General features: G+C 42.9%; 2 protein-coding genes across 2 annotated transcripts in view; one reads left to right on the forward strand and one right to left on the reverse strand.

The window, feature by feature from the left end:
• The window catches only part of IGFN1 (immunoglobulin like and fibronectin type III domain containing 1), a 94,913-nt gene that overhangs the window by 45,111 nt on the left and 28,255 nt on the right, over positions 1-21,547 (reverse strand). Inside the window, exon 2 of the mRNA XM_063452660.1 lies at positions 19,312-19,446. Within this exon, the coding sequence (XP_063308730.1) occupies positions 19,312-19,446 (135 nt within the window). The remainder of the gene's footprint in view (positions 1-19,311; positions 19,447-21,547) is intronic.
• LOC134609172 (acidic mammalian chitinase-like) overlaps positions 1-21,547 on the forward strand; it is a 136,066-nt gene that overhangs the window by 17,290 nt on the left and 97,229 nt on the right. The gene's annotated exons all lie outside the window — the stretch shown is intronic.

Genomic DNA, 21,547 nt, shown 5'->3' on the forward strand with positions numbered 1-21,547 from the left:
TCATGCTCTGAAAACTTTGTAGTATTTACTGTGTTCTTCCTGATAATACTTCATTATTTCGTAATTTTTCTGTTAGTATTTGTTCTCTACTGTATAATTTGTACCAGTGCTTTGTATTCTGTGTTTTTTATTTCCCTTCAGTACAGGGTACTTGTCCCTTCCCTGGGACAAGCCCCTATCCTGCACTGCCGTCCGGGTTGTTTATAACCCGTTTGTCTCTCTTTCCCCACAGTGTAGGGGACGGCCCCCCGAGGTCCCCGCTCCCTCCCCCTACCCGCCCGCACCTCTTCGGCTCATAACGAGCGATTTAGCCGCTCACGGATCGCGGCCATTCACTTAACCGCCACCTTGACTGCTCGCGCATGCGCGGTTCTCTCCCACGCATCGCGGCCGTCATTTTGGGGTTGGCAAATTTGACGCGCTTTTACCAGTGGTTCGCGACGCTTGTTTTGGGAGGGTCGCAAGCAGATTGGCCCATACAGGTGTTGGGCAGCTTACCAGTGTCCCCCAGGAGTCATTCCTGAGGGAACATTCGGTAAGCTGCCATATTATTTGTGCCAATATCCTCTTTGTGCCTCATTTGCCTTACTGGCCATCAGGGGATGGATCCAGAGAGGCATTTGTCTAATTGGAAACGCCAATACCGCTTTGGCTACGGAACGGCGCAAAGCCATACTAATGAAAATTGAACCAAAACTAATACATTTAGCAATTTCTGAGCCTGGCATACAGGCAAAAGGTCTTCTATTCGGGGACGACTTTGTAAAAACCCTGAGAAATTATGTCAGCACTTTCACGGCACTAGACAAGGCACAAAATAATATGAAGCGTGTGTTCTTGTAGACGTTTTTTGGTGGGGCCGGCAGACAGCGGGGCCGTCTGTCCGGCCGCTCCCCCCAGACTTCATACTGGGGCTACAGAGGCTCTGCCACAACACGATTCCAGCCTCCCGAACCCAGAACACAGCCACCATTTTTCCCGACCAGGGGCAGGTCGTGGCACCCACGTGGAATCAGGGGATCCTCCTATGGCCGTTGGCGTCATTTTCCTATGGCCGTTGACGTTGGAGTCATTTTCTTTTACACACCCGTTCCTCATCACATGTGGGGGGTAGACTGTTTTATTTCCACGATGCCTGACACAAACTTACCTCAGATGTCTGGGTCCTAGAGACCATTCTAGGTTACCACATCGAATTCACACAACAACCGATTCAATTCTCATTACCACATCGGATTGTGTTTTCCCCACAAGACAAAAAGCTGGTAGCAGACGAGATTTGCACACTAGAAAGGAATGGTGCAATCTACAAAGTCTCAGCTACCGCCCCCGGTTTCCTAAGCAATATCTTCTTAGTGCCCAAGAAAGGCGGAGGCATGAGACTAGTAATAAACCTGCGACCGCTCAACGCCTTTGTCACATACCATCATTTCTAGATGGAAGGGATACACTGCCTTTGGGACCTCCTCAGACTGGGAGACTGGATGGTAAAACTGGACCTCTAGTATGCATACCTCACGATACCAATCGCAGAGGAATGCCACCACTTACTTCAATTCCAATGGGAAAAGACAATGTGGCGTTTCCGATGCCTCCCTTTTGGCCTGTCCTCAGCCTTGTGGTGTTTCACCAAATTGCTGAAACCGGTAGTCGCCCTTCTCCTCAGCAAAGGTGTACGTATGATCATATACCTCGACGACATGCTGATCATGGCTCACGACACCCATCTACTCAATCAACATCTATCCTGGGTGTTGACCCTGCTGCAAAACCTGGGTTTCCTAATCAACTGGGACAAGTCAATCCTGCAAACTTCCCAATCAATAGAGTTTCTGGGGTTCAATATAGATGCAATTCACGGAACGCTCAGTCTTCCTACCACAAAGGTAAAACTCATCAAGAAGGAAATCCGACGGACTTTGTCACGACCAGTCCTGACCTTACGACAACTAGCCAGCATAATTGGCCTGCACACTGCTTCCATTTCCATACAAGCGATCTTCCCAGGACCTCTCCACTACAGAGCCCTGCAACAACTCAAAGCCACCCACTTACGTTTGGGTCAATCTTACTCAGATTCTGTGCCGCTAGACTACGCAGCAAAAGAGGAACTAGCAAGGTGGCTTCAACACATGGAAGCATGGAATGGCAAGGTGATCTTCGGAACCACCCCGGATCTCATCATAGAATCCGACGCGAGCAGACTCGGATGGGGCGCTCGTTGTGGTGCCACCTCTACAGTGGTCCTCAAAAGAAAAGGAACTCCACATCAACAGTCTGGAACTCCTAGCTGGGTCATTTGCCCTCCGGAGCCTCCTCGGACACACGACCAACTGTTCCATACTTCTTTGTATAGGCAATATTTCGTCCGTCCGCTACATCAACCACTTGGGTGGCACGAGATCGTCAATGCTCACAGACCTAGCGAAATAATTTTGTCACTTCTGTCTGGGCTGCAACATATCAGTACAGGCAGAGTACCTTCCATGACTCTCCAACACCGTAGCAGATTGGAACTCCAAACATTTACAGGACAACAGCGCCTGACGACTAAATCAAACGATATTCCAGAGACTCCAACAACTCTGGGGCCCGATGCACATCGACCTCTTTGCCTCCCGGCTGAACGCTCAACTTCCCTCATTCTTCAGCTGGAGACCGGACCCAGACGCCATGGCAGTGGACACCTTCTGTCACGAGCGTGGGCTATAGGCCCAGCCGAGACAGTGGGGAGAGTGTGGAAGTGACAGGGATAATGACACCAGACCCCTGGTTACCTGTTGCTAGTCCCAGCAACCACTCAATTAACCCCTGCAATCCCTTCTACACTAACCCCCTAGTACACACTTTACTGCCACCACCAAGACTTTTAAACCCAGACGTCTTAGGTTACCCCACACACAGGAGAATTATAGAATCACAATTCTACTTTTACTGATCAAATACATATAATTAACCCTTTTTGGTAACGTGTTACCTGCTTTCCTCTGGAGAGTGAAGCTCTTATAGAACAGAGACACAAGCTGATTAAATAAATATTTAATCTGACAATAAAAGATTCACAGTGCTGAGTACAAAATACAGAAATAAATGACATACAGATAACAAATTGCAAAACAGTACATAAAATAAAATAGGAGAAAACACAAGAAATTCCTTACATATATTTACCCCATATAGAATTCTTGTGGGAGTCTTAGATGGTATTGATCTCCTAGTTACTGACAAAAGAAAAATGAATAACTGAACTCTCTGGATAGTCCAGCACCCTCATTATATATCTTACTAGTTGTTTCTCAGTGGGCAGACCCCTGGGTGGGATCAGAGGGGGTTGGTCTGGCAGTCTATTGCCCACTCTATGAAATTCCTTGTGTCCAGCTCTGGTGATGGCTATCTAGATGTTTTATGGTCTAGGCCTGGTGCAAGATCAAAGACCACAATAAATGTCATCCCAAGGTTTACAAAATAAACAACTCTTAACATATATAAACACACATCAAACAAGAACTCATGCTTTTGGCATGACACCTTCCTACAACACTGGCCGAGCAACCGATTATATGCTTTCCCCCCCGTTCTCACTCATAGCACGCTCCTACACCTGCAACACTCCCGAACATCGTTGGTGTTAATAACACCGTTCTGGACGGCACAGCCTTGGTTCCCTTCAGTCAAGGAAATGTCTATCGACCTCCCCAGATTGATTCCAGGTTTCACGGAACTATTATCAGAGCCCTATGGGAACCCTCACCTGCTGCTGGTGCAAAGCCACCTCAGACTCCTGGCATGGCTCCTCTCTGGGGACCCGGGACGATGTCAAATGTTTCACAAACAACTCTGGATTTATTGGCAGGAGCTTGAGCCCCAGGAACAAGACGGTCCTATACTCATGCCTGGAACGCATGGTGTAGTTGGTGCCTGGAACGACACGTGGATCCCCTATGTGCTCTTATAAACCAGGTACTCCGTTTTCTTACTACCCTGTATGATCAAGGCTTGGCCTATCACACCATAAATGTGTATAGATCAGCGATTTCAGCTGCCCATGATGGATGGGACGGTTTCCCGGCTGGGAAACACTTATTGGTCTGCCATCTTCTACGAGGCATAAAATTTGCACGTCCACCTCAACCCCGCTACACGGCCTTATGGGATGTTAATATGGTCCTTCATTTACTGGAAGACTGGCCTCCAAACGCAGATCTCACACTCAAACAAGTGTCCACAAAATTAGTTATGCTCCTGTGCTTAATCTCCTGCAAAAGGGTGTCAGACGTTCGAGCCCTGGATATTGATGCATGGTCCTTCACCCCGCAAGGTGTCCTGTTTACTATTACCAGACGTACGAAATCGAAAATCACGTAAGTCTTCTATCCCTCCTTTCCTCACAATGCTAACCTCTGCCCGGTGGCGTGCCTCCAGGAATACGAACGGCTGACACAGGCATTTCGGAACCCAACAACACACGACCTGTTCTTGGCGGTGAGAACCTCATCACCCAATATCCACAGTAACTCTGGCACGCTGGGTAAAATGGATAATGTCAGCTGCTAACATCGACACATCAGTCTACGGAGCTCACTCCACAAGAGGTGCTATGGCCTCCAAGGCATTCTCTATTGGCTGTAAATTGGAAGACCTTCTCCGCACAGCTGATTGGTCCCGGGAATCAACGTTCAAAGAATACTACTTCAGGCCAACAGAACATATTTCATCTATGGTTATATCACAGCTTTAAACTAGCCTAATATGAGCCTCCGTATCCTTTAATAAAATTACCAGATTTTACTAATTACATGACGTAAAGTCATGATTTTATAAATGACACAGAGGTGAGTATTAGCCCGCCCAATGACAGGTAAGTCGTACATGTTATTTTCCCACCCAATGTCAGGGTACCTGTAGTCTCTACCTCTGATAAGAGGAGAGACTTAGACGTTTTTCCTTCCAGAAGGGCTGTTTCCTCCGTTCCTCGCGGTTTCCTCGGTCGTTTACACGCCGGCCGCGAGGGATCCACATCCTTTTATGACGCGACGCTCAGTAGCCGACGTCATGACGCCAATCCAGCTCGACCTGTCAGTCAAGTCCTGAGCACTAATCAGGACCCGTCGGGGGTGTGATTACCTCCTAGAACCGGGGTATTTAATAGAGCTTCCCGCATTTGCTCATTGCCCTGTCGTGGTTCTAGCCTGTCTAGTCACTCAGTGCTCTTGTATTCATTTTGTCTCTTTGGTTCTGACCCGGCTTGTTTGTATTACTCTGCTTATTTTCTGTTATCCTTTGACCCGGCTTGTCTCTCGCTTACCTGTCTTCTCGTTCCCTCGACCTCGGCTTGTCTCTGACCATTCTCTACTTAGTCCTTACGTTAGTCCGGCCATTCTAAGGTCCGGTATACGTACCCTCTACTCTTTGTACTCTGCGTGTTGGATCCCTGTCCCGATCCTGACATTACGACAGGGCCAATGGATCCTGCAGGTACAAACAGTCAGCTTGGTCCTTCCGATCCTAGGTTTGACGCCATGGAACACAGAATGGACCAGATGTCCCTAGCGCTACAGGCGTTATTATCTCGTCCTAATAATCCACCAGAGGAGATGCGTAATACTTCTATCTCTCCTGTGAGTTCAGGTCTAGAGGTAGCCACTGTAGGTGCCTCTTCCCGTATTACCCCACCTGTACGTTATGGTGGTTCTCCTGAGAAGTGTCGAGGTTTTTTAAACCAAATCAGTATCCACTTCGAATTACAACCCCGCTCATATCCTACAGATAGGGCGAAGGTTGGATTTATTATCACCTTACTCGTTGAGAAAGCTCTGAGATGGGCCAATCCGTTGTGGGAAAATGATAATCCGTTAGTATATAATTATAATGCCTTTGTAGCTGCTTTTAGAAGAACTTTTGACCCTCCTGGCAGAAAGGTCAATGCAGCTAGATTACTGTTGCGCCTTAGACAAGATAACCAAACACTTGTGGATTATGCACTAGAGTTCAGGTCCTTGGCGGCAGAAGTTAAGTGGAATGAACAGGCTTATATGGACGTATTTTTAAACGGATTATCAGATGTAATACTTGATGAGGTTGCTACTAGAGAGCTTCGTGAGAATTTGGAGGATTTAATTTCTTTTATCTCTCGCATTGACGAACGCTTAAGAGAGAGGCAGAACACTCGAGATAGAACCTGTAGACCTTCCTTTAAACTAGCCCCCTCATTTCAAAGTCCAGAAACCAAAACATCACCTTTTCCAGAACCTATGCAGATAGGCAATACTCGCCTCTCAGAAGAGGAGAGACAGTACAGGAGAAGGGAGGGGTTGTGTATGTACTGTGGAGTCAGAGGTCACTTACGCTTAAATTGTCCTAATCGCTCGGGAAACGCTCGCACCTAAGTTTCTCTAGAGGACAGGCCTTGGGTGTTTCTATTTTGTCCTCTACTCATAATTATAAAGATCACAGGCTTCTGCTACCCGTTTCTTTAACTTGGGAGAGGGGAGTGCTAAAAACTGTGGCATTGATAGATTCCGGAGCTGCTGAGAGCTTTGTCGACCAAGTTTTTGTTACTAAACACACTATCCCATCTCAGTTAAGGGAGACGCCCTTGGCCGTTGAGGCCATAGAGGGTAGACCTTTAGCTGAGCCTGTTATTTTTCGTGAAACCATACCCGTTAACTTAACTGTTGGTATCTTACACGAGGAGGAGATATCTCTATTACTCATTTCATCTCCTTCTGTTCCCATAGTCCTGGGGTATTCTTGGTTAAAGAGACATAACCCTATTATTGATTGGGAATTAGGGGAGATACTCTCATGGGGTCAGAGTTGTCAGGAGAGGTGTTTACGGAAAGTGTCACCGCTTTGCATAGTTAACACACCAACTAATTCTACCGACTCTACAGAGGTACAAATACCGCCACTGTACCTGGATTTAAAGGCGGTATTTGACAAGAAAAAGGCTGATACTTTACCTCCACACAGGTCCTTTGATTGTAAGATGAATCTACTTCCTGGTGCTATGCCCCCCAGGGGCAATGTATACCCTTTGTCTACTAAAGAGAACTTAGTCCTAGAGGAGTATATTCGAGAGAACCTAGACAAAGGATTCATTAGGAGATCATCCTCCCCTGCCGGGGCTGGTTTTTTTTTTGTTAAAAAGAAGGATGGCACGCTGAGACCTTGCATTGACTACCGAGGTTTGAACAAAATAACCATTAGAAATGCCTACCCGATTCCTTTGATTACAGAGCTCTTTGATCGTTTAAAGGGTTCCAAGATTTTCACCAAGTTAGATCTCAGAGGGGCATATAACTTGGTGAGAATTCAGCAGGGCCACGAGTGGATGACGGCGTTCAACACTCGATATGGGCACTATGAGTATACAGTAATGCCTTTTGGTCTCTGCAACGCACCGGCAGTATTTCAGGACTTGATCAATGAAGTTCTTAGGGAATTTCAACATGACTGTGTTATTGTGTACCTGGATGATATACTTATACATTCTAGGGAGATTGAGACTCACCACAGACAGGTCAGAAGGGTTTTGCGCAAACTTCTTCAACATGGCTTGTACTGCAAATTGGAGAAATGTAGCTTTGATCAATCCCAGACTAACTTTCTTGGTTATGTGATTTCTGGGGAAGGGTTTAAAATGGATCCGGATAAACTCCAGTCCATTTTAGATTGGCCCTTACCTAAGGGTCTCAAGGCCATTCAGAGGTTTATTGGATTCTCCAATTATTATAGGCGCTTCATTAAGGGATACTCTTCAATTATTGCGCCTATCACCAATATGACCAGACAGGGGGCTGACACTAAGAATTGGTCTACTGAAGCGCTTCTTGCTTTCAAAACTCTCAAGGAGCTTTTTGCTTCTGCACCCATTTTAGTTCACCCTGATACTACTCTGCCGTTCCTACTCGAGGTAGACGTCTCGGAGACGGGTGTAGGTGCTGTCCTGTCCCAAAGGTTGGGTGTGGATAAACCATTACATCCATGTGGTTTTTTTTCCAAAAAACTATCAGGCCCGGAGAGCAGATATGACATTGGTGACAGGGAACTACTAGCGGTTATCATGGCTTTAAAGGAATGGAGACATTTATTGTAAGGGACCTTACACCCTGTTACTATTTTGACGGACCACAAGAACTTGTCCTATATTGGGGAGGCCAAGCGATTGTCCTCCAGGCAAGCTCGTTGGTCTTTATTCCTCACTCATTTCAATTACGTACTCACTTATAGACCTGGTTCTAAGAATTCTAAAGCCGATGCTTTGTCTCGCCAATATGAACCTTCTACGGTATCTGAGCCGGTTTTGTCTTCTATAGTACCCAAGTGCAATATTATCGCCAACACAAGCCTCAAAATTCATTCTCCGCTGCTTGCCCAGATCATGAAGTTGCAACATCTGGCACCTAGACAGACTCCTGTGGCAAGACACTTCGTTCCTCCTGAACTCCAACTGAAGCTCTTACAGTGTTTTCACGAAAGTAAGGTGGCTGGGCATCCTGGCATTCGCAAGACATATTCCTTGATCTCTAAAGATTTCTGGTGGCCTTCTTTACGAAAGGATATTAAGGATTTTGTCGGAGCATGTGAGGTCTGTACTAAGACTAAGCAACCTCATACTCTTCCATGTGGTCTGTTACATCCCTTGGACATTCCAGAGAGACCATGGTCCTGTTTAGCCATGGACTTTATTGTGGATTTGCCTGTTTCTAAAAAACAGACTGTTATTCTCACGGTGGTTGATAGGTTTACTAAGATGGCTCATTTCGTGCCTTTACCTAAACTTCCGACTTCTCCTGAATTGGCGGAAATATTCGCGAGAGAGATTTTTCGCTTACATGGGATACCTTCCGAAATTATTTCTGATAGAGGTCCCCAATTTGTTTCACGTTTCTGGAGATCCTTCTGTTCTCAACTAGGCATCAAATTGAATTTTTCTTCTGCCTATCACCCACAGTCTAATGGAGCTGCTGAACGTACCAATCAAAAGATTGAACAATATTTGCGTTGTTTTGTCTCCGAACATCAGGACGATTGGGTCGGTTTGATTCCTTGGGCAGAGTTCGCGCACAATAATCTTGTTTGTGATTCTACTCGTTCTAGCCCCTTTTTCATGAATTATGGCTTTCATCCTTCCATTCTTCCTTCGGTCTCTCCTTCCCAAGGGGTACCGTCGGTTGATGTTCATGTTGCCAATCTGAGGAAGTTGTAGGATCAGACTCGACAAATTCTCCTACATAATTCCATGTTGTTCAAGAAACACGCTGATAAGCGCAGAAGGGCGGCTCCAGTTTTTGCTCCTGGTGATAGGGTATGGTTGAGTACAAAGAACATTCGTTTAAAGGTTCCTTCTATGAAATTCGCTCCTCGTTACATTGGTCCTTACAGGATCCTGACTCGTATTAACCCGGTTGCGTATCGTCTAGCACTTCCATCTGCCTTACGCATCCCTAACTCCTTTCATGTTTCCTTGTTGAGACCGCTAATTTGCAACAGATTTTCCTCCACTGTTTCCTCTCCTCGCCCTGTTCAGGTTGAGGGTCAGGAGGAATACGAGATCAACTCCATCATCGATTCTAGAGTCTCTCGGGGGAGACTGCAGTATCTTGTCGACTGGAAGGGATATGGTCCTGAAGAGAGGACTTGGGTACCTCAGGAGGATGTACATGCTCCTCGTCTCCGCAGGGCTTTTCACTCCCGCTTTCCGTCTCGTCCCGGTTACTTCCGCCCGGTGGGCGTTTCTGAGAGGGGGGGTACTGTCAGGGTACCTGTAGTCTCTACCTCTGATAAGAGGAGAGACTTAGACGTTTTTCCTTCCAGAAGGGCTGTTTCCTCCGTTCCTCGCGGTTCTCTCGGTCGTTTACACGCCGGCCGCGAGGGATCCACATCCTTTTATGACGCGACGCTCAGTAGCCGACGTCATGACACCAATCCAGCTCGACCTGTCAGTCAAGTCCTGAGCACTAATCAGGACCCGTCGGGGGTGTGATTACCTCCTAGAACCGGGGTATTTAATAGAGCTTCCCGCATTTGCTCATTGCCCTGTCGTGGTTCTAGCCTGTCTAGTCACTCAGTGCTCTTGTATTCGTTTTGTCTCTTTGGTTCTGACCCGGCTTGTTTGTATTACTCTGCTTATTTTCTGTTATCCTTTGACCCGGCTTGTCTCTCGCTTACCTGTCTTCTCGTTCCCTCGACCTCGGCTTGTCTCTGACCATTCTCTACTTAGTCCTTACGTTAGTCCGGCCATTCTAAGGTCCGGTATACGTACCCTCTACTCTTTGTACTCTGCGTGTTGGATCCCTGTCCCGATCCTGACACCCAATTACCGATAAACAGGTAGGAGTGAGTTAGATATTTAAGTGATGTACTATATACTAATAATGATTTGGTTTCAAATATTTTTTGCTGGGCCCAAATAAAATTATGAGTTAAGATATAACGCTTCTTTAAAACCTTCTACAGTTTATATGTGTGACAACGATGTTGGAATATATTTTACCACATATCTCTGTTTCCTACAGCTTAACCCTGTAATGAAATGTTCAGGATCACCTTCTCCTGCCTATCTATACTGGAACAGACTCACTGGAACCCTCTACCTGAGACAGTTCAAGTTAATTGTTTTACCAGTTGATATGCTCAGCTTCGGCGTCAGCTAGAAAGAGGAAGTGGATTAGGTCACATGAGGAGACATAGAACAAGGATTGATCCCATTGGTTAATATGTTTGGAATGTTATATGGTTAACCCTTAAGGGTATTTTGTGTTTTCTTGTTATTGCTATATTAAAATATTAATATCCTTTCTTTGCTGCTGAGGAATAAAGAAAGAAATAAAGCCTAATACTCGCCTCCGTGTCCTTTATAAAATCATGACTTTACGTCATGTAATTAGTAAAATCTGGTAATTAAAGCAGCTCACTCAGTACTGTTGGGGCTAAGACTGTGTGCATACTTTTGATAAGGAAGTCTTCCTGGAATGAGGGGTGTGGCTAAGGATGCAGGCTTATAGTGCAGAATTCTGCAAAACATTTATTTTTTTGAGCTAAAACTATAAAGATTTGAGCATGCAAAAAAAAAATACAGCATATTGATGAGGCCAAAATCTATCAAATGCATTAAAGTTGTAATATTGTCCCTTTAACACTTACTCTGTACAGTAAAATACACATTGTCAAAAACAAAGTCAGATATTGTTTTATATTTGTAATGTATGAATGTTTTATTTTGAAGTTACTCAGGGATTTCCTATCAGACAGTTTTTACAATATATTTTTGCTGTTCAGTCTCAGTCATAGCTATCACCTGTGTTGCAGTATTTCTATATTGTTGATAAAAATCAATATTGGCAAGGTTTGCTTCTATAATTCAAAAATGATATTAAATGTATATAACACCATGCTTTCCAAGCTTTAGCTACACCAACACAGGATGGGCTATGATGTAACCATAGCAGTAGAGCATTCATGCTGAGTTGAGGCACACATGTTGCCATCCAGACCATCAAGCAGTGAATTCTGTTACCGCATGCCATTTTCCCCGTCATTGTGTCCCATCCCTTTACTTCTACATATCATGTTACACCTGCCTTCTTCATATCATCTTACCCCTACCTTTCCCATATGATCTCACCTACTCCCTTCTCTATGTCATCTAACCCTATCTTTTCCCCATATCACCTTACTCCCACTGTCCCTTCCGCATGTCATGATATCCCTATATTACCTTCCTTGTCATCCTATTAAATCCCCTCCTTTATCATTTCCCTCCCCTTCATTCCCTAAGTCATTTTATCCCCTTGCTCCCTTCTCTAGCTTCCCCTATCACATTCCTCCCTTTCTACATATCCTCTCATCCCTTCCCCTGCTTTACCCATGTCATCCTATACCCTATTGTCGTTCCCTACATAATTTTATTCTCTTCTCCTTTCACAATGACATCTTACTTCCCTACACAGCATGATCCCTCATGCTTGCCCTGCTGGTCTAGCATGAGGGTCACTGGATTGTGACAGCGATTGCGGTTTCTTCCTTTCACCCCAAGGGTGCCTTACATTTCACTGAGGCTTGTAAGCCATAGAACCATGTGCCCTTCACACATGTTAGTAGAGTTCTGTCAGTGTATGTGAAATCCTGTTGTCTTTGAATACTGGAATAGTTATATCTTCTACAGATTCTGTCATAACTGTGTTATCAAATTCATGTGCAGCAAGCAGCATGGTGCTCTTTCAAATGTAAACATTGGGGTTGGCTATCACCTTTACACTGCAGATGAGGAGGAATGAAAATGGTCTGGGCTGGGATGTGGACAGCCACCATAGTCCAATGGTCCACTGTCCTGACTCATTTTAGGCTGGCTCAGCGGTGAGGTAACTAAACACCCACCTTGTGCAGATTTCATGTATGTATTTTAATACTGTGCTCTTGGGGAGTTATGTAGACTATGCATTCATTTATTTATCAATCTACACTTAAACTCCATACCTCAAGAGGGGTCAAACTAAAATCTCCCCCATTAAGCAAATTCTGATAAACACTGGTCATAATTCAGGTGCTGGAACATAATCAAATTGTATTATTTACCATTAAAATATGGCATATTTTTCAACATACACTGACTTGTCCTATACTGAATTTGAAATTTCAGAGAATAACCAACAGAGTTGTTTACTAAAGTGAGTATTCAAATTAAATTTCAAATTTAAGGCAAAACCTGCTGAAATGCAAAAATTGTACAAGTTAGCTATGTTTAAAGTTCTGTTACTTTGGCTTAAAGTCTGAAATTCACTTTGAATTCTCTTAGAATTTTTAGTTTAACCCCTTAAGGACCAAACTTCGGGAATAAAAGGGAATCATGACATGTCCCACATGTCATGTGTCCTTAAGGGGTTAAAGGAATAACCCTGCAAATTTAGATGTCTCATTCAACATAGATGTGGTGCTTATCAAATGATCGCTTTAGTGTCAAATTATCCCTATAGCGTTTAACAAGTACTTTTTCCTGCCTCCATATCAAAATGTGTAATCACGCAGTGATCTGATTCTATCTCGTGACAATGTAAAATAATCTAACAAATTAGCAAATTTGCCATTGTATTTAGCAATAACATACAAAGACCAGATCAAGTGATCGACATTTATCTAGCTAAATTTATCATAAAACTAAGTTGTCTCCCAGAAACTGTAATGATTTAAATAGTTAATCAGTGCAATTTGCAGAATTTCTCTATACAAATACAAGTAATTGCGCAGATAACTTGCTATGGTAACTTCCATTTAGATCAATATAATTTGGTTTATATTTTGTTCATATCTATAATAAACAAGTATGTGTGTTGAAATTCCTACAGAATCTATAGAGTGGTTGCTTTAGCTACATACTGCTAATGAATGTAAAAGGTCACTCGTTATTTAATATTCTCTTGCAACTGAGAACAGTGGCGCTCCACGTACCCACCCAACGCTATTTCAATTACAAGTTGCACACTGTATTCGGTATTAGCTGCTTCTCATAGCTATCATATGTGGAATGGTGAGAAATGTTAATTGCAATCTTACATTACCTTGTTGGCATGACGTGCAGAACATAATAGGTGGACACTGCTTTCGACATTATTATTTCTACATAAATTATACCAATTGTTTTGTTTTAAATAGTTCTAACCCCACCATCTAAGATTTGATGAGACAGGGTGCATCTCACACCCACTACCTGCTTTTTAATAGGTCCCTTTTTTGTACAGTGTGTGCCTGCTAAGGATCTTAGCTGCTTGGTTTGTTAAAATGTGGTGCTTCCCACAGCAGAACAATAATTAAAACATCTATTATATATTGTGCAGCATCCTTTGATGAGCTTAAAGGACACAACAAGCACCACAGCAACTGTTACTTCACGTAGCAGTTTAAGTCATAGTTTACAAGCCCTTTCGAGGAAGTTAATATTTCATCATTCTGACACATTATTTTAACTTATTGTTATTCCTTACTCATACAGAACCTACATGTTTGAAAGTTTTCCTATCTTGTCTGACTGACTTGAAGTACTCCTATAGATTATCTTTAGAGGAGAATAGCCAACATTAAGAATTGGTTTGCTTCAGGTGTGAGGGAACTTGGAGACCTCACCCAAGGTTAACTCAGTTTCTTTCAGGACCTATTTAATACTATTCACCACAAAAGACAGTAATTACAAATTCACTACTCTCTCCCCAGAGACCCATCCATTTTTCCTACTATGAGTGGAGGTTACACCCATGTATTCTTACTCTATGATCATATACACCCTGTTCCAAATTATTATGCAAATTATATTTTTCTCATTTACCTAAATAATTGATGTAAATAACAGTCAGCATAATTCTCATGTTATCAACTATTAAGAGTACAATTCAAATTTTATTGAACAAACCTCCTAATGATAACAGTATTTTTTTTAAACATAAAAAACTTAGAATGCACTGTTCCAAATGATTACGCACAGTAAGTTTCAAAACACTTTATAGTTTGTAAAGAACTGACAATTGTAATTTGTTATGTTTGCAACATATTTACTGAAATCAAAAGCTATTTTAATCAAACTTATAACAACATTTTAACTTTTTAAATATTTTAACAGGTCACGTTACATTTTAACATAGGACCCCGTATTTGATAGCAGCTTCACAAGTCTTGCATCCATTGAACTTGTGGGGTTTTGGACAGTTTCTGCTTGAATTTGTTTGCAATATGTCAGAATAGCCTCCCAGAGCTGCTGTTTGGATATAAACTACCTCCCACCCTCATAGATCTTTTGCTTGAGGATGCTCCAAAGGTTCTCAATAGGATTGAGGTCAGGGGAGGATGGAGGCCACACCATGACTTTCTCTCCTTTCATCCCCATAGCAGCCATTGATGCAGAGGTATTCTTTGCAGCATGAGATGGTGCATTGTCATGCATGAAGATGATTTTATTACGGAAAGCATAGTTCTTCCTTCTGTACCAGGGAAGAAAGTGGTCAGTCAGAAACTCCACATACTTTGCAGAGGTCATCTTTACACCTTCAGTGACCCTAAAGGGGCCGACCAGCTCTCTTCCCATGTTTCCGGCCCAAAACATGACTCCACCACTGCCTTGCTGACATTGCAGCCTTGTTGGAACAGGGTGGCCGTCCACCAAACATCCACTACTCCATCCATCTGGACCATCCAGGGTTGCACGGCACTCATCAGTGAACAGGACTGTTTGAAAATTAGTCTTCATGTGTTTTTCTGCCCAATGCAGCCATTTCTGCTTATGAGCATTGGTTAGTGGTGGCCGAATAGAAGGTTTATGCACAGTTGCAAGATTCTGGAGGACTCTATACCTTGATGTCCGTGGGACTCCAGAGGCACCAGCAGCTTCAAATATCTGTTTGCTGCTATGTTATGGTATTTTAGCAGCTGCTCTCTTGATCCGATGCATGGATCTGGCAGAAATCTTCCTCAATGTGCCTCAATGTTTATCTGCACAAACCCGTCTGTGCTCTGCATCAGCCACAAATCTCTTAATAGCGCTTACGCTTTCGTGAAATATCTAATGTTTTCATACCTCGTCCAAAGCATTGAACTATTTCACTCTTTTCGGCAGCAGAGAGATCCTTTTTCTTCCCCATATTGCATGAAAATGGTGCTCTGCTTAAAGGGAAACTCCAGTGCCAGAAAAACGATCCGTTTTTCTGGCACTTGAGGGTCCCTCTCCCTCCCACCCACCAATCCCCGGTTACTGAAGGGGTGAAAATTACGTCGGCCGGTGGGCGAGACTAATCTCGCTCACCGGCCAAGGAGACCTAATGCGCATGCGCGGAAATGCCGCGCATGCGCATTACGTCTCCCCATAGGAAAGCATTGAAAAATAATTTCAATGCTTTCCTATGGGGTTTTGAGCGACGCTGGAGGTCCTCACACAGCGTGAGGACGTCCAGCGACGCTCTAGCACAGGAAACCTGTGCTAGAACCCAGGAAGTGACCTCTAGTGGCTGTCTAATAGACAGCCACTAGAGGTGGAGTTAACCCTGCAATGTAAATATTGCAGTTTATGAAAAACTGCAATAATTACACTTGCAGGGTTAAGGGTAGTGGGAGTTGGCACCCAAACCACTCCAATGAGCAGAAGTGGTCTGGGTGCCTGGAGTGTCCCTTTAATAATGTGGAACACCCTCCTTTAGTAGTTTTTCCTTAAATTGGGCTCACCTGGCAATCTAATTATCACAGGTGCCCGAGATTGTTTTCAATGATCAAAAGAGCCCTGAGACACAATTCCATCCATGAGTTAAACTGAAAAACAAAATATTTAATCTTTGTGACACTTAACTAGAATTTGCCTAATAATTTGGAACAGGGTGTATATGCCTGCATTTCTCAATGCCATGACATCCTGTTGCATTTTGCACAGCCACGCAAAACCTAATACAGTATACACAATATGGACAAAAGTATTCGGACACACCTCTTAATTATCAAACTCTTTCAATCAAACCCATTGCCACATGTGTATAAAATCAAGCACCTAGCCTTGCAGTCTGCAGTTACACACATTTGTGAAAAGATGGATCATTCTGAAGAGTTCAGTGAATTCAAGTGTGGTACTGTGATAGGATGCCACATTTGCAATAATCATTTTGTGAAATTTCATCCCTGCTAGATATTCCACTGTAAACTGTAAGTGGGATTACTGGAAAATGGATTCCAGTGCTCTGTGTCATTTTACACAGCGTGGGAAAGTTCTTTGGAATTTTCCCACGCTGTGTAAAATGACAAAGAGCACTCTGATTGGCTTACACCAGCCAATCAGAGTGTTCTTAGCCTAATTGCAGTCTGCGCGGAGCCCTCCATGGGTGAACATGGCATTTTTTTTTTTGGGCGCTCTTTTTTTTTTTTTTTTTTTAATTGCGTCGGTTCTTATGTTTTTTTATTTGGCCTTTTTGGGGGCTGAAGAAAGAAGATTTTAGAGGAAAGAAAACATCGAATGGTAAGTTGTTTTTATCTCATTTTTTTTTTACAGGTTTTTATTTAAAGGTCCCCCCCCTCATTATTTTTAAGGGTGAGGGGGGTAAGTAGGGAGATATTTTTTTTGGGGGGAGGGGTGACTAGGGTCCCCCCCCCTTTGTATTTAGGGCCCCCACCCACCGCTCAGCGGTGGGGGCCGGGGAGGACATAAGGTCCCCCCCTCATTGTTATTTTTAGGTCCCCCACCCACCGTTCAGGGGTGGGGGCCGGGGGGGGACAGTAGGTCCCCCTTTATTGTTATTTTTAGGGCCACAGGGATGGGGGCCGGAGAGGGGGAGGACAGTAGGTCCCCCCTCATTATCTTCATGGCCCCCACCCGCCGCCCAGGGGTGGGGGCCAGGGGGGGGGAGGAGAGTAGGTCTCCTCCCCCCCACCCCTTCAACCACTATTGTGGCCAGAAAGAGTCCCTGTGGATCCTCCTCTTCGGTCTTCAGCTGTCAGCTCAAGCCACTCCCACAGCAGTGCTGACAGCCTCAGCACACAAAGCGTGTTCACAGTGCTTTGTGTGCTGATAGCACGTCTGAAGTATTCACCCATGCGTGAATACGTCAGACGTGAACGAGGCCTTTTTAGGGCCTCTGAACTCAGAAGTCCCTCTGGTGGCCGTCTGATTGACTGCAACAAGAGGTGTTCCAAGCTTCCAATGTAAACACTGCATTTTCTCAGAAAATACAGTGCTTACAAGAAAAAGGCTGCAGGGAGCTGTAGCACTCACCTAAACAACCTCATTAAGCTGAAGTTGTTCAGGTGACTATAGTGTCCCTTTAAATGCAAGCTATTGTGACACCAGATATGAGTGGTGGCACTGGGCAAGTGGGCACAGTATCCACTGTGAGCCTGACACAGAAGCTGGCAGGCAGGCAACTGCAATTAGATTAAACAAAAAAAGAAAAAGCAGACTGATGTTCTAGCCCTAAAAAGGGCTTTTTTGGGGTGCTGTCCTTATAGCAGAGATCAGATGAGTCCTTCAGGACTGTAGTGGACACTGACTACTCTAGCCTAGCTATACATTTCCCTATCAAATGAGCAGCAGCTACACTTTCCCTCCTCTATCTAAGAATGCAGCTTCAGAATGAATCTAAAATGGATGCTGTACAGGAGGTAGGAGGGTCTGGAAGGGAGGATCTGCTGCTGATTGGCTGGAATGTGTCTGCTGACCGTGAGGCACAGGGTCAAAGTTTAGTCAATGATGACGAATAGGGGGCGGATCGAACCGCGCATGTGTTCGCCCGCGGTGGCGACCGCGAACACGCTATGTACGGTACATCACTATTTACAGGTCTCACTGCTTTTTACTTTTACCATTTTAAGGGAGAGTAAGTACAACTAGATAGGCCAGAAGACTGGTAAATCCATAAATTTGAGGAATACCAAAAATAATACGATAACATAAGTAGAGTTCTGTCTGCATTGTGATTTCTATTTTTGTTGATTGTAAAAAAGACTAAACTAAAGGCTAATCATCTCTTGTGAAGGGTGTAAGTTTGCATTCAATATATGTTTTGTATTTATGTCTGTGTGACATTTGTAAATATTCTCAGGGTTCTTTACAAAAATGAGAATCATTGAGAATTCAAAGTAAATTTTACATTTTAGACTGATATAACTGGTGGTAGAATAGATGACTTGGAGATTTTTTCAAATCAGCTATTTTGACCTAAAACTTAAAATTTGCTTTCTATTCACTCTGAATTCCTGACAATTCTTGATTTAATACATAACCATGCATATGTTCTGTTTTCTTCTTTCTTCTCAAAAACCCTATTACACATCTTCTGTGTGTATTCAGCAATTTGTACACATGCGTGCTAAATCAAACATGGATTTGGCACTTGCACATGCTTGATGATATGACATAATTTATATGCACAAGGTAGATTGTTTGCACATGCATAGTGATATAATGTAAGTTACACGCTCAAGATTATCTTTCAATAGTCCGAAGAATAAATACAGGAGTCGGGGCTTGCAACTTGAGAAATTGGAGTTAAGCAAGATGCAGAAGTTGGAAGTGAAGGTAAGAGAAACAGGGTTATATTTGGAGAGAGAAATATTTGGAGGTCTGCCATCCCAGACTGACTCCCTGGTGTCACATTCATACTGAGGAACTGGATGAAAATGTCACCTCAGCTGTGAAATATATTGGCTTAATGAAACATAGATTTGTATGACAATACTGCAGAGTGCTCATGCACAGAGCTAACGACAAGCTTCCCATCAAATATAAATAAATTCAACAAAGGCAGACATAAAAGTCACCATTTAATCAAATTTGTATAAAAAAGTACTTACTGCCTTCCTTTTTGTATTCCAACAGGTATCCATCTACAGCAGAGGTTCCTTCTTTCTCTGGAACCTTCCATTTTAGTGCTAGGGTGGTGTCGTTAACATCATCCACTATCAAATCTCTAGGAGTGCTTGGTGGTTCTAGAAAATTTAAAAAATTAAAAATCTATGAAATAGATTTAAAGTAGATCTGACAAATTGCAGTTTCAATAACAAAGTTTAGTTTGTGACCTAGCTGTTAGCAAGCAATGTTGGAGTGCGGGTGAAGTGTTCATTCTGTGCACAATCTCTCAAGGGCTAATTCCATATTTTGGCACGCCAAGCATTGCCATCTGAATCAGACTTTCCTTCAATTTTCAAGGAAACCTCATAAACCCTTTGAGGGTTATTTACAAAAGTGAGAATAGTCAGGAATTCCAAGTGTATTCAAAGTGAATTTCAATTTTAAAGGCCGAAGTAGCTGAACATGGACCTTTGCTGTCTTGGAGAATACCTCACAGCTTTTTTGGCCATAAATTTAGAATTCACTTTGGATTTCCAACACTTCTCATGTTAGTGAATAACACTGACTGTGATTAGGCAAATGAACCGACAAATTCCCTCCTATCAAAGTTGTCTTTCTGTGTCGTAACTTAATTTTATTCTTCAATTGTTTGGTGTGCATGGACACAAAACGTATACAAATGATATTAATGGACTGTACATTTTTAACCTCTATCTTCTATTAGCCTGTCTTCCCTTCAATCCTGAAATTGCCTAGGCTTATTTTAGTGTTACATTTTATAAAAAATACACCCAAAGTATTTTAAAATGTCTTTTTAAACCGGCACTGTCCTGCTCCCATCCCTCCCCCACTGACATTTTTTTTATATTTTATACACTTTCCAAAACATTCCTACAAAGTCAAGAGAGCTACTGAGTACTATGAGGAACGTTCAGTGTCCCCATGCAGAGGGTGGAGACACTGAATGGCAGTGCTGCACCTAGGAAGCACATCTAGTGGCCATCTGAGGAGAGGCCAGTGGAGGTATGCCTAGGCTGTACAGTAAACACTGCCTTTTTTCTGAAGGGAATGATTATACTCATCAGAACAAATACAATGTATGTATTGTTATAGTGACTATAGTGTCCCTTTAAAGAAAATCATGTTTTGGCTGTCATGATTAGTTCTGTAGTTTCCTCCACCCCATTACTAAGGGCAGAGGATGCTGCTGAGAAGCTGATCAAAATATAATTCTGAGATGGCTTTTTTGGCAAAATGCCTCGTTCTCGGCTTATAGTCAAATAGGTGATCCTACGGCCATAATTAACTCTAGCAGAATTTTTTTTCTTTTTATGTTTTTCAATAAAACTAATATTTTATAAACATTTTCTCTGATCTGTCATTATCAAATTTCATTTTATAAATAAATGTTTTAAAAAAAAAAAGCTTTGCTCTACCCGAAAATAAAAAAAATGATACACTAATTACGCACAATATGTCTTAGCCATCAGTAAAAAATAAATAGAAACAGAACGTGAGAAAATGTGCGTTCGTATGGGGATTTGTAATCCTGACACCACCACAGCAAGTTTAGGAACATGTTAAAAAAATAAATCACTGGTCTTTATTACTGAATTGTCAGCTGTGCCTCTGTGGTGCAGGAAGTTATTGAACTGTTCAAATGCCTTCACTAAATCTAAGTATTAAGCAGCTGTAGCATGCTATTGGCGATAGCATAATATGTTGACCAGTTAGCCAAATCAATTTAAATGTTTATAGAAATAATTTTCTACTGCAATTTTCACATAACCCCCCCCCTTTCAACTCTATAATATTCGTTACAATAAGCTACCACGTTCATATGCCCCTCAATTTGTATAGGATCTTGATTGACTTAAAAGATTTGATTGACACGAGTTTGAATGACATAAAAGACTATGAAACATTTTTCTAATACTGTGTGGCAAGAGGAAAAATGGTAAAGCACATATTTTTATAGTGTCACTTTCCTTGTAAATTAAAAGAATTAGCTAACATTACAACAGTTAAATAGTTTGAAGGTACGTGTTAACTTGAAAATCCCTCCTGTTGGTCGCCCTTGACAGGTTTCGCATTGCACACATATTTTTTCTTTCTAAAAATCCTACCACTATTTGTCACATTTGACACCTGCTGACTGCACACACTTCAAATGTTCTGGAAAACTGTCAAGACTCTCCTTACTATATTTAAACTTGTACAAGCCATGCCCATATGCTA

This window comes from Pelobates fuscus, chromosome 1 (genome assembly GCF_036172605.1).
Source record: "Pelobates fuscus isolate aPelFus1 chromosome 1, aPelFus1.pri, whole genome shotgun sequence".
Classification (NCBI taxonomy): domain Eukaryota; kingdom Metazoa; phylum Chordata; class Amphibia; order Anura; family Pelobatidae; genus Pelobates; species Pelobates fuscus.